Below are 14,050 nucleotides of genomic sequence, written 5' to 3'. Positions count from 1 at the left end.
AATTGAAAGAGCTTAGACTAGACTCCAGTAACAAAAATGTATTAAAAAAATAAATCCATACTCTAAAACTCTGTTTGGTAAAGAGGTAGAGAGGTACGTTTTTAGCCTCGACTCAAGTATGTGTTTTTATGTATGTAAGAAAAAGAAGCCCAGATAATTTATTATTTTTTTTAAGATTTTATTTATTTATTAGAGAGAGAGCACGAGCAGGGGGCAGGGAGCAAGGGCAGAGACAGAGGGAGAAGCAGACTCCCCACTGAACATGGAGCCCAGAGTGGGACTCAATCCCAGGACCCTGGGATCATGACCTGAGTCGAAGGCAGCTGCTTAACCGACTGAGCCAGCCGGGCGCCAGAGCCTACCACTTCATTAACTTTTAGAAAGAGATATGGATACTGGCTGGGAAGGAAAGATAGAAAAAGTTGTCAGAATTAATGACATGCCTGGAATCTGGCTTTACAACAGGAAGTTAGGTTAGTCCAGGGTCCCCTCCTGATGGCTGCTATTCGAAGAGAGATCTCTTTTCTACCATGGAAGGAAAAGAAAAAGAGAGTGGATAGTCTTCTTTGAAATGCTCAACAACAGACTGGAAAGATACTATTCAGTTGAGAGAAGTAAAACCAAATCATAAAGATTTAGGATAAATATTCTATCTGCAAGAGAGAAACTGTCAGCATCCACATGAGTGGAGAAACCCTCTGTGAATACCGTACCATAATCAGAAACCTGTTTGCACAGAGGGACATTTTGCTCTGACACAAGGTATTTCAGATAGATTTCGGTTTTTCTCTCCCACTCTTTAATATTTTTTAAGTAATCTGATTATAGAAGAGGCCTCTGTAGCACTCCCTAGTTCCCAATGGTCTCTTGATAGGAAGGGCTGTTAATCTTTGAACCAGGGAAGGTGATCCTACAGAAGCTGCGTTGGAATTCAGGCTAGTCTCAAAGCATAGCGGTAAAGAGACGGGAGGGTCCAGCCTGCCGGTGGATTGCTGAGCTTGTTGACAATACTTCACTCGTACATGCCCAACCACGAAACCCTTAGAGAGGGTTTCTCCAGTTGTGATGTGGGGCATAGTTTACTGTAATTGCCATAACATGCCTCTCCACCGAAAATAGTTAACGTAGAAGAAAATCTGAAGGCATGAACTTCTGTGCACTGATGTCAAACCAATGTGATTTTGTCTTTAGAAATTTAACAATGACTGGTGGATAGGACGATTGGTGAAAGAAGGCTGTGAAATCGGCTTCATTCCAAGCCCGGTGAAACTAGAAAATATGAGGCTGCAGCATGAACAGAGAGCCAAGCAAGGGAAATTCTACTCCAGGTATGGGAAAAACAGCATTTGTGTAAAAGTCCATGTTATATGGTCACTCGTGTCTTCCTGTTTTCTGTGTCCCACAGTCTTTATTATGTGTTGAAAAGCAGACTTGCAATACGGTTTAGTGATGGCATCCCAGCATCTGATTTTCATCTTATTTGGGACAGAATCAAATTAATTGTTCTCATTAATAATAAAGGCATCGAGTATTAAGTTTGGGCTTCAGGGCAGAGCATCCTGATCTCTTACTGAAAACATTCTGGCCCTGAGCAGCCTTGGTGACTAATCCCGGTGTTGCTAGCTGCCCGGCAGGGCGGGGAGGCATTTTAGACATGATGGTCTTAGACATCACTGGCCAGGAGCAGGTCTAGTGATCTGTTCATTTCATCCTCACTTGGGAAACTCAGTTTTCAGGTCTACCCATTGCTAAGCACTTACAGGGAAACCCAGTATGAAACCAGTTAAAACTGCCTTTGCAGATAGCAGTTAAATGAGTTATGTAATACGCTGGCGCTGAGTACTCCTTCCTAGGGTTCTTGAAGTTATGTGCCCCTCAATAAAAGAATCACTAGAAGACTGAAAAGAATTCACTCAGACATGGAGTGATTTTGAAATTGAACCTAATGCAGATACGTCTGAGGACATGGCCTGTGGGAAGGGATGTGATTTGGGCAAATCTTTTCGCTAATGTGAACAGCTAGGCTTCTGTTTTCTCTAGCTTAGATTTTGTTTCTCTAATGCTGTAAAATCCTTTGTATTCAATGGTAATACTTTAGCACTAGCAAGAATTTTTTTTTTTTTGGTCAGGCATCTGCAAACCAGTAAAATATAAGATCCTTTTTGGTTTGGAACATCCATCTTCTTTAGGATTTTGTAACTGTCAGATTCTTTTTGTTCAGATGCAGTTCCTCCCTTTTTGGAGACCTCTACTCCATCGCTGGCTTTCATTAATCCCTATGTTATTGGCGGCTCTCAGATTGTGAGATGCATGTAGTCATATAGAAGTAGATGCATGCAGATCTACAAAGCATGTGCATCTGACTTGTAGGATGTTGAAGATCTCATTCTGTTCATACAATTTCCCGTGTTCTCCTGGCTTTATTGTGTATTCTTGTGTGTATTGTGTATTCTTCTGTTCTCTGTATTGATCCTGGTGTCTTAATGCTAGCTAATAAAATCTCAATGTGGAAAATTTTTATTTTCATAGGGTATAGATATTGCTGTTTTCAATTTGGTGGTATATAGGTTGTGGAGGTTTGATGTTACCTCAGATGGGGGATGCTTGTTTTGGCTTTATTTGTTAAGGATAATTCAGCATTTTTAAGAGTTTTCCTGGTCAAGTAAGTTTAGGACAGTACTAGGTAGGTACTAGGAAATTATTTTTTTAAAAGATTTTATTTATTTATTTGACACAGAGAGAGAGCACAAGCAGGGGGAGCAGCAGAGGGAGAGGGAGAAGCAGGCTCCCCACTGAGCAGGGAGCCCGATGTGGGGCTCGATCCCAGGACCCTGGGATCATGACCTGAGCCAGAGGTGGACACGTAACTGACTGAACCACCCAGGCGTCCCTTTTCTGGGCCTTTAATACATCAGTGTGTACTGTGAATCTGGGTAGTGGGATGGGGATATTTTTCATGCATATACTAAAATTATCTTAAATTTTTCTTGGTTCATCTCTTTGGAATAGTGTTTTGTAGAATGCATTATGGAAAATTTGGGATGGGTTTTTGCAGAGACATACTTGTCTTATCTTTCTCTGTTTATTCGTGTACAAACCGAGAAAGGAAAACTACTTCCCAAAGCGTAGGAAGGGGGAGACGTTTTGGCCAAAATTGTTAAGGAAGCACGGCTTCCTCTGCCTCCCACATGGTCATCCCTGGTCTGATGTGAGTCATCAGCTCAGCTCTATAAGCGCTTGCGGAAACAATAAGTACTAAGCCTCCACTTTCCAGATGGGGCAGCAGGCAAAGGGAAGGTAGGGAACTTGAGCAAGTTTGCACAACTAGTAAGCAGTAGAATCAGGATGAGAACTGGATCGATCTGCTGTAGCCTGACCTCAGACAGATTACCCTGCTCCACCGCACATCACGTAGCGAGGGCCTGGCACAGCAGGGATGGAACAGATCGTTATTAATATTGCCATCTGTTATTATTTACTATATTAGATAGATTGGTTTGCTATTGCATTGAGACTACAAATTACATTTGGGAGTGACATCTCATAACGTATTCTAGGGAGCTAGGTTACCTTTCCTATAACTGGGTGTCTTTTCTCTTGATTTTCTTGATTTTATTTTGTCCTTTGTCTTTACCTAAGCTTTTGCCTCAGTCTGTGAAGGGATTTTTACTTGCTTTTAGAGATTTTTACATTTGTCTTCTGACATTCAAAATACAGTTTTATTTTGAGGACGTAACCAGAATTCAGTAGTATGTAAAAACTCTGATTTTTAAATTATAAAAATCGACAGAAATCAAAGGTAGCAAATTGGGGCAGAGGTCAGGAATGTTGCATTTGTCTAGAATGAAAAGTTAAGGGCAAATTTGCATTTTGAACATTTTGACTATTTGTGCTGTTTGTCGAAATTTTACACAATCCAAATAATACTTTGACTTTTATTAAAATTCAACGAGAATGTAAAACAGACCCATGCTTGAACTGAAATTAGACTTGGGACTTTAGAAAAAGTAAAAACAAAAACCAAACACATAAAAAAAAAAAAAAAAAAAAACACTTCTGGAAGAAAATGTTTTGGTTCTGGAGTAATGGGTATATTCTTGTAAAATGACCAGAAATTGCTTCTGTAAATACCACTTTTTATTAATTTTACATCCTGTCTGGTATCCTTGTTAAATGTACTGGCATATCTCTTAAGAACCTCAGAAAGATACGGAGGCTTCTGCTATAGGTGCTTTACGTTTGTGATATTGGTCTGTTTTACGCATTAAAATGCCAGAACAGAAGCAATACAATTCAACCTGCTTACTGGTGTTTTAGTGGAATTTATATTTTCATATTAATATTTATGTAACTTAAACATTGCCCTTCGGTGCATAGACATTATAGCAAATTCTTTTTTTTTTTTTTTAAAGATTTTATGTATTTATTTGACAGACACAGAGAGACACAGCGAGAGAGGGAACACAAGCAGGGGGAGCGGGAGAGGGAGAAGCAGGCTTCCCGCCGAGCAGGGAGCCCGATGCGGGGCTCGATCCCAGGACCCCGGGATCATGACCTGAGCCGAAGGCAGATGTTTAACGACCGAGCCACCCAGGTGTCCCTGTAGCAAATTCTTCGAACTAGACCCAGGGTTGGCTCTGCTAATAAATGTTAGGCAGTAAGACTGTCTTGCCAAAATTGCCTGTCCCTCGCTACTCCTTCCTGTTGTCTTCATCTGTGAAGGGGGCCTTTTAGTAATAGGATATTTAGCGTGCTGGGAGGCTGATAAAAAACATCAGTGCTCTTGTTCTGATGTTACATCTAGAGTTTCCAAGACACTGGCATGTCACATATCGAATTTTAGAATGTGGTGGTTCCGCAGTACGTGCTCTTCAAATTGTGCCTCAATGAACCAGGTTGAAGCCTCCATGTTAGTCATGTGTGAGACACATTCCGAATACTAACTGCTAGTGAAGGGTTAAATCATGTCGCACCGTGTTGGCCCCGTTCCTTTGTGTGTCTTGCAAAGGTTAGCAAGTTCAGTATGGCAGTGTTTTTCTTCTGTAGGTTGCTCAGGAAAGCTTGAATACTTTCGGTCTTAAGACACTAGAAGTGACCAAGCCGAGACAAAGAAGCAAACCAAATGAGAAAAAAAAACCCAAGTCTTGGTGTTAACCCTAAGGTTCTCTGCACTGCTTCAGAGGGTCTCCAACCTAAGAAGCAAAGGAAGGCTCTGTTGCTGTCTCTCCGTGAGGCTGGCAGAGAATTTGAGGGCTGCAGAAATTACCCAAGTTCTTTTCCATTCTCCCAGGGCCTTTTAAAATTAAACCTGGAATTTGAAACCGAAACTATTACATGGCTGTTTCAAGTACTCCAGGAATCTCCCCTGGGAAATTACTATTTTCCTCCTTGTAGGAAAGACAAATTTAAAGTTCAGTAGAAACCCAATGACTAATCATGTTATTGAGCAATACCAATGTTTTAATATCTGAAATAAGTGTCAGGTGTAATATAAATTTTTGCTTTACTCCAGTAAATCAGGAGGAAACTCATCATCCAGTTTGGGTGACATAGTACCTAGTTCCAGAAAATCTACACCGCCATCATCAGGTAAGTAGGCAACGAGTGCAGAATGGTACAGTCTGCATTTCATGCTCTCCTCAATCTCCCCTAGTTGTGTGCCTCTACATACACAGGATCCCTCTGTGAACCCTAGAAAGGTTAAAAGCCATCAGAAATAAGAGTGCCTATGTGGAGTAAGAAATAATATGGGGAAATTTTTTTCAGGGCTTTGAAAAAAGGAAATATGTCCGTGTGTTCACTGTAAGTTGTTTAGATGACCAAAATGCTGAATGTATTTAACTTTTTATCCCTACACACACACACACCCCCACACCGTGGTGCTCAGCACATCGTCATGGGCAGCAAATGGGTGATGCCCACCATCAGCCACAGTGCAATGTGTGTTGTTGGCCTCAATATTCAATAAAGGCAGAAGAAGAATAAAAGCTTTCGAAAGGCAAGGAAAGGAGAATAAAGTGATGGTGATGAGTTTTATCCCAAAGGCTCTGTGGAAGACGGAGGAGATGAGTAGAAGTCTTGAAAAGAGACAGAAACACTTGTAGGAAGAGTAACTATTTTCTTTCCAAGGCAGTGGAGAAGGATACCACATTAAATTTGAATTTCAGATGAATGAATAATTTTTTTCGTGTAAGTATTGTATGAGAAATACAGTAAAAAAAATTTATCTGAAACTGAAATTTGACTGTAATTTTCTTTGTTAAATCTGGCAACTCTACCATTCTGGAGTTGTATATAAATTGGAGACTAATTGGTAGAATTGCAGAAAGCCCATAATCATCAGAATCTTAGTGTGCTAAGAGATGCAGATGAGTCAGAGTAAGATTGCAAGGACTCACCAGCAGAGTATTTGAGCGAAATCATGATAGGGTGATTTCTGAGGAAGCTGGAAGTGGGAAGAGTGCACATCTATGGACAAGTTAGGGAAGTGATTGCACTCTAACTAGCCTGTCTTAAGAACAGGATTTCCCTATTACTCCGGATCACGCCTCGTTCCTGAATGTTGGTGGCTTTTAGAGACCAAAGTCTTCTTAATAAAAATGACAACTTTTTTTTTTTTTTAAAGATTTTATTTATTTATTTGAGAGATAGAGAGCACGAGAGGGAAGAAGGTCAGAGGGAGAAGCAGACTCCCCGCCGAGCAGGGAGCCCGATGCGGGACTCGATCCTGGGACTCCAGGATCATGACCTGAGCCGAAGGCAGTCGCTTAACCAACTGAGCCACCCAGGCGCCCATGACAGAACTTTTTAAGTGCAAAATCTGAGCACTTAAATAAATCGTTTTAGGATGCAAGTTGATTTCAAATACCTTGTACGTACAACTTGCAGTAGTTCTGAGTAGTCTAAAATCAAGTAACATAGTATGTTTGAAATGAAAATCGAAACCCTTTTAGGGATTATGTGAGGCTTCTGTCTTCCCTCCACCAGTGGAGGGGAGCTGTTTACTGAATGCACAGGACAAAGGAGGCTTATCTCCACTCCTTCTCAAACATGTAAAATTACAGAGATTGGGATAGAAAGCTGTATGTACCTTTTGTATAATATCTTAAAAGCTGTCTCAGAGACTCCAGAGGACTATCACCAGGCTCCTGAAATGGGGAAATGTTACATCATCTAGTGACAGAACTGCAGCCCCATCCGCAGAGGTCAGCACGACCCCTATAGACCAGGAAAAGTGTGTTTGTAAAATAACATTCTGCTTTTGTAGACAGATATTTATCATTAAAACTAAAGTTTACTACAATAAAGATGATTTAAAACTTGATCCAAGTTTTATACAGATACAGGACGTTGGAATAACTTCTCTGCATACCAAGAACAGAAAACACTCGCGACTTAATGGACTGGAGACATGTGCTAACTATGAATTTATAGTCGGACACATCAGGAACCTGCTATAATTTTCATATCAATGCCACAGCTTCTCTAAAGGAAAACTTTAGAGAATTTCTACAGAGAAGATTCCCACCCCCCACCCCACCTCCAGCGTAAACTGCCTAACCAATCCAGTGTGGATTGGCCTACAGTCCTAACTTTCACCTGTATCTCCCAGAGGCCCTATCTGCAATACACCTCACCCATTGCTAGACCGAAGAATACAAGCATTTACCTAAAGTAAATATACTTGGAGTTTCTCAAGGAGTTGGAAAAGGAAAAATTTCCACTTCTCATCTAGGTAATGGGGTGGTAGCCAGTTACACAACACATACCCCAGACCTACTTGTGTGCGCCTGCCCGGGTCACCCCAGCATGCCCCTCAACTGGACCCAAGTGTCTAAGATGAAGTTACAAATTAGATTGCAAAAAATGCTGCCAAGGCACTCCACCAAAAAAAAAAAAAAAATTCTGTTGAGGACCAATAAAAGAAACTATTTTCATATTTATGGAAGCAGTTTTCCCAAGTAAATACTAATGTTTGCCAAGGTCTGCAGATACGAGTATGAAACAAAAAAGGGCAACCATCTGAGTCTAATAATAAAGTGTATGGAGCTCTGAAGAGTCGAACGTGCTTCTTAACTGTCTTAGTAAATTTCTTTAATGTGTTTTGAAAGCAGCCAAATGTCTTAGAATTCTCTGTGTTTTGGAATGAACCCAGATGCTTTTAAATTTAAGTTAACCAAAAGTCAGAACTAACAAATTGGAAAGTTCTCAATTTGGGATTTTGAGCCCTTGTGTCCAAATATAGGTAAATTTCAAACCTGACTCAGGCTCTGAGGCTATGTGTGGGTCGCCAAACATCTGGGCAATATTATAGCTAAACTTTTTATGCATTTCCACTTTTCCTATAAAAATTTTTTTAAAAATCCACCCACTGATCACAGCAGACCAGACTGAAGAGCCAAATTGTAAAATCTAATGTATGAACTTGGCCAACGTCCTGTCAACTCGGGACATGCTTGTAGGTATCCTGTTTCAGAAACGCTCTCAGGAAGTATTATCCCTTGAAGGTGGCCTCTACAAAGCCCCAGAAAAGATGAGAAAGGGAAAAATAGATGGGAATTTACCACCGGAAGGGAAACTTAGCTGATGTTGGTTAGGGTCTGTCCAAGAGATAGTGAAAAACTGACCCAGCTCCTCCCCGTCGTTGCTGGGAAGACACTCACAACATGCTTCCTCAGTTAGGAGTCAATAGGAAGAGCCTTATAGGGTTGGATAAAAGTCAGCATCAGTTTATAGCGTTTCTGTCCCACGCTGCATGCTGACCCTTTCAGTGCATCAACGTGTGTGGGTGGTGCAAAGAGACTTATTTACTAGGTAAGTCTAATTAAATAGCTGCAATTAACTCAGGCTGTTAGTACTTTCACCGGAGAGACTCCTACATGCTCTCTGGGCGAGCAGTCGCTGATACGTGCAACGTTGTGCAAACAGTGCCAGGGAATCGCTCCATCACACACCTTCGACCTCCTCAGATGACTCAAAGGAACAATTAAGCGAGAGCTCTTAGTCTTCAAAAGGCTGAGTCACCTCATATCCGTAATAACTTCCAAATTGAAAAATAATGTGACAGCTGTCGGGTGATCTGCCACCATACCGAAGAGGGTAGCAGAGGCTGCCCGAGTGTGACCCCGGTGTGCTCCTCGTGGGGCGCAGGGATGGAGGCTGCCCTGCGACTCCGAATGGTTATTTCCGATGGTAATTTGCTCCTTATCTGAATGGACTGGTTTTTGTTAGATTTCTGTGACCTCAACTAAACCATAGCCTAATTTTCTCCTGAGCTCCACTCTACGGCCCCTTCCTGAATCCTGGCAGTGAGGACGGACTCCCCCCCCCCCCCCCACCCCGGCCCCCTGGGCTGGGGGGAAGGAAGGGTGCCTGCATGGAGAGCGCTCACCTGCAGGAGCAGCGAGGTGCAGGAGTGCGGGCACAGGTGGGGGCTCATTTCTGAGTCCCTGCTCCGCCGAGGTTTGTTTTTTTTTTTTTGCCAAGAACAAGTCCCTTAAACTCTTGAATTATCATTTCAATCTTAAAAATAAGAGGGTTGAAAGTGATCTTCAAACTACTTTCCAGCTCTGGTTCTGCGGTGGATAAAACCCTGTAGTAATTGCAGGTGGAAGCGTTTTATAAACCTTGAAATGAGATTATGGGGTTTTTTTTTGTTTTTCATTTAACAATCGTTGAGCACTCTGGTTTTCAAGGCAAAAGATTTTTGAAGTGAAAGCATGTAGAACCACAGACCTAAACCTCTCGTTCCACAAAGAGACCCCTGCTATGGTCTCTGGGGTCTTCATGCCCTTCCACTCCATTTCTCACGTTTAATGCATTTATATGAGGGCTTCATATCAATCAGTGGAAGTCCCCTTATTATGTCATTTTATTAGACTCATTTCATTTGGAGACTGATCTCCAAATGAAATGTTTTCTAACTAGTTTTCAGTCTGCCTGCCTGAGGGGGTCTATACCATCTTGAAATCATTTTAATCCTGCCCATCCCGGAAGCCTCCCAGGATCATCTGCCTTGTGTAGGACTCCTTTGTGTTGCCTGAATTGGGGATTTTTCTATTCTCGCTCTTCCCTCAGATGCCTCTTGCGTTTTTAGTGACGCTTTCCACATTGCCCTTACTTTTTTTTCCCCCACACAAAACCAAGTAAAATAAGAAATCTGAGGCACATCGTGTTAAAGGTTACCCAATGTAGTTGCTTATTAATCGGAAAGCTGACTGAAGATACTGTAAGACGTGATGCCAGATGTTCTGGACCATATCTTCTATGCAGTTGATGTGGAAAACTATCAGTAGTCTATTTGAAACTACAAATTAAAAATGTTGCTCTAAAAATATTATTCAAGAGATCTAGCACAAAACTCACGTGTTCAAGCAAACAGCTACCATGAGGGGATCTCTCAGTTTCGTTAGGTTTGATTGCATTGCATTCTTAACATGCCTTACCTTTACGTTTTACTTTGTTGACTATGCTGAGCACTCATGATAGATCTTTTACTATGGTTCGTTTTATTTGCTTTCATTTTATTTTTTTTTTATAACCTGTTTTTCCTCTCCTGTCTACCTGATGATTTTTGAATTGTTTGTCTGTATATAGCTGTAGACATAGATGCTACTGGCTTAGATGCAGAAGAAAATGATATTCCAGCCAACCACCGCTCCCCTAAACCCAGTGCAAACAGTGTAACGTCACCCCACTCCAAAGAGAAAAGAATGCCCTTCTTTAAGAAGGTAACATTAACTTCCAAGCTCCCATCTGTCCACCTGCTCAACTGCACTGCGTCACATTTCTAGTCCTGTTGACTGTCTGTGTCCTTTGATAAGCCAATAACGTGCATGCTGTGTTATTCTTTGTTTCTTTTCCATGCTGCTGTAGCTAAGCAGAAGCAGAAATCGGTAAGTTTACATTGACATGAGCTGTGTTTATCCTGCCACTGGCATCATTAGCATCAAAGCCCGAAGTTTTAGTAATAAACGCAGTCATTTCTGTCCTAAGAAAAGAACCTATCAAACAGCTAATTGAGTCCATGCATTTCAAACCGACTAAATTCAGTGAGTGACCTGTTAAAGCACTATTACAGTACTTATCCTTTTTGATGGAATAATATCTACCACCGAGGGACTTGGTTTAAACATCCCCAAGACGTCAGACACTGACAACTCCATATAATGCACCTCTATTGTGCATGCTTATCCTGTCTGTCTTTGTCTCTCTCTTTTTTCCAGAAATTTAACTTCTATCAAGCATATTAAAACCATTATTAGATTCTGATTTATGATATCCAGATACATAGCTTGTACTAAAAAAAAAAAAATTCAATTTTTAATTTAGTCAGTATTTAAACTTCTAATCCACTAGGTGCAAAATCTGCAGATGAACAAGACCAGTGGAAAACTGCAGGCTTGTTTTGGCGGTTTACTGTGAGTTTTTCCTATTGTCATCTATAAATACTCTCCCGATGTTCTTGCCTCCCCCATCACAGTCAGGTTGCAGGATCTCACCTGTCAGATGACGGGGCGGTGGCTGTGCGTAGAGCCTTTGCCACTGGCCAGCCAAGATGCTACACGGTGAGGCTCCTCGTCCCCCGACTGGAAACCAAGGGTATTCCTGAGCTCTCTTGACTCCACACCAAGTCTATTTCCTTTCACGCATTTTGTAGCTTGAAAGCAATATTTTTTAAGGACATTTGTGCTCCCCCCCCCCTGCCGCCCCTGCGCGCGCGCGCGCGCACACACACACACACACACACACACACACACACACACACAAATTTCCATTCCTTCCTTTCTTTTTGCACACCACTTTGCAGAGCCAACTGTGCTGTCTTTTGGAATCCTACTTCCTCCTGTCGCCGTGACGGGCACAACCGTGGGGACATGGTGACGCGGGTGTGGAGGAAAGCCTCTTCTGCCCCAAGCTCCGTGTCCTCGGCTCTTTCCCCCTGCACACAAGCATTTTGCCACATGGAGGAACTCTAAAATCACGAGGTGTCAGAGATTTCTGAACTGGGAAGTTTGTTTTTGTTTTTGTTTTTCGAAATAAATGAGGGTTACTTTTATAATGCAAGACCTCGGCGCTCCAAAAATTAAAACCTGGATTGTTTTTGTGTTAACACAGACAGCCCTAGCCTGATGCACACCTGCACCTGTGGGCCCCCTCTTTCTGGTCGTGTCTTCTCGGCGCAGCTAAACCTTGCAGCCAAGTGACTGAATTCCTAGCGCCGATGCCTAGAAAATCAGCATCACCCAGATGCTCTGGATTTTCCAGAGCGGTGACATGAACTAAAACCATGTCAGTCGAGATGCGTTTTTGGAAGTTTGCTTACTCTTAAATTCCCAGCCTTTAAAAATGTTTATCACAATTTTTCAGCTAAAGAATTGGAACCAAAATAAGGCTAGTGGGAAAGAGTAGATAAAAATGATGGTGTCGGTATCCATAGGGCATAAAGTACCAATATTCCATCAAATAAGGTAATTTCTGTAGCTACCCTATTGAATAAGAAGCTGATTGATGACCAGCATGGGTAACGCTTCTCTTAGTTGGCAGCCAGAGAGCGAAGGAACCGAAGACCTCTAAAATACGGGGCCACGAAATACTTAACAGAACTCGAAATAAAAATTCTTGGTAGCCGTGCAATTTATATTCCTAATTCCAACAATGGAAAAGGTATTCTTGGCTTCGAAACATTGTATGATCCCAGGTGGTATCATTGTCTTGACAAATATGCTTATGATGCCTTCGGCACTGGTATTCATTCTTCTGTTACTGATTATGTGGTGAGCTTCAATGTAGAGCTCAAAACCAGAGACAACCTGAGATTCACGGACGAGAGTGTTTTCCATGTTTTAGGTTGCTTTTAGAGTGGTGCTTGTGGCCTCTGTGCTCTTACTGTATTATGTTTGTCTTTTTTTTTTTTTTCCCCGGTTTGAAAATGTATTCTACCTTTCTTGTGTTTATTAAAATTAATTTAGAACACTAGGTAAAATTTGAAGGACTAAAATTTGACAGCACCATCACAGTACTATTTTCACCCCCTGTAAATATATCTGTCTGCCTCCCTGGATGAAATCTCAGATGGAAGCTGTTGAAACTGAAATGCTTTTTAACTCCATCCCTCCCCCCCCCACTCCACCCCCCCAGTTAAATTCGATAGAAGTCAGAAAGTTTGTAATGGGCAATTTTTTTTAAAAGATTGATTTCTTTGAGAGAGAGAGAGAGGGAAAGAGCATGAGGGGAATGGGACAGAGGGAGAAAGAATCTCAAGCCAGCTCTACACTGAGCACAGAGCCCCATGCAGGGCTCGAACTCACGACCCTTGAGACCATGACCTGAGCTGAAACCAAGAGTCAGACGCTCAACCGATGGAGCCTCCCAGGCGCCCCTATACAATGGGCAATTTTAAGCAACAGTAAAATGTTCTTGGGTAACAGGCTGATGCAGAAATTACAGTCACACAGTAGTTTTTCAAATTCTTAAAACAGTTAAATTCTTTTCTGTCTCTGTGATTCTGAAAATTATATTTTTTTAGACACTCCTTAATGCAGAAAAGATTCAGATGACAGTGATTTGTTTACCCCCGTGTTTAAGGCCTTATCTCTCTCTTCTGCATTAAAAAAAAAAGTCATTTTGAGTCCATGTAGCATTTTCTGCCAACTGGAAAGAGTCGGTTTTTATGTAATCAAACAGATTAACTGTTACCTGATTTTTTTCTGGAAAAACTTTATTTTGATCATTTTATGTGAAGCAGCTAAGCTGAAAATTTTGCAAAGTTTTAGAAATTGCTCCAGAATTTAGCTCCTCCCCCTGCTCTTCCAAAAAAGAAAGAAATTGTGAAGGCATGAATTAGATATTATATAACAGACATTACCTAAAGCACTCTTGAGAAGCATATTAGATGTGCAAGTTGATAACAAAGCTTTTGAGGCCCCTGCAGTGTGCTTAACTATGTTATCACACGTTAACCACCTTCCTTCCAAGACACACAAACCTTACATGGTAAGTTTTCAAGTTCCAAGGTCTAGAAATCAGAAATCCAAAACCATTCGTCACT

At 41.5% G+C, this 14,050-nt stretch overlaps 1 protein-coding gene across 10 annotated transcripts in view; it reads left to right on the top strand.

The window, feature by feature from the left end:
* CACNB2 (calcium voltage-gated channel auxiliary subunit beta 2) overlaps positions 1-14,050 on the top strand; it is a 389,518-nt gene that overhangs the window by 350,482 nt on the left and 24,986 nt on the right. For 8 of the 10 annotated variants that reach the window (XM_027594134.2, XM_027594125.2, XM_027594133.1 and 5 more), the window contains 3 exons: positions 1,192-1,328; positions 5,513-5,589; positions 10,597-10,730. In XM_027594134.2, coding sequence (XP_027449935.1) covers positions 1,192-1,328; positions 5,513-5,589; positions 10,597-10,730 — 348 coding nt within the window. Of the gene's footprint in view, positions 1-1,191; positions 1,329-5,512; positions 5,590-10,596; positions 10,731-10,875; positions 10,896-11,358; positions 11,421-14,050 lie in introns of all 10 variants that reach the window. The other 2 variants (XM_027594126.2, XM_027594129.2) reach the window with 2 other exon arrangements.

This window comes from Zalophus californianus, chromosome 9, assembly GCF_009762305.2.
Source record: "Zalophus californianus isolate mZalCal1 chromosome 9, mZalCal1.pri.v2, whole genome shotgun sequence".
In the NCBI taxonomy this organism is placed as follows: Eukaryota; Metazoa; Chordata; class Mammalia; order Carnivora; family Otariidae; genus Zalophus; species Zalophus californianus.
This window is presented reverse-complemented; position numbering and strand designations above follow the sequence as displayed.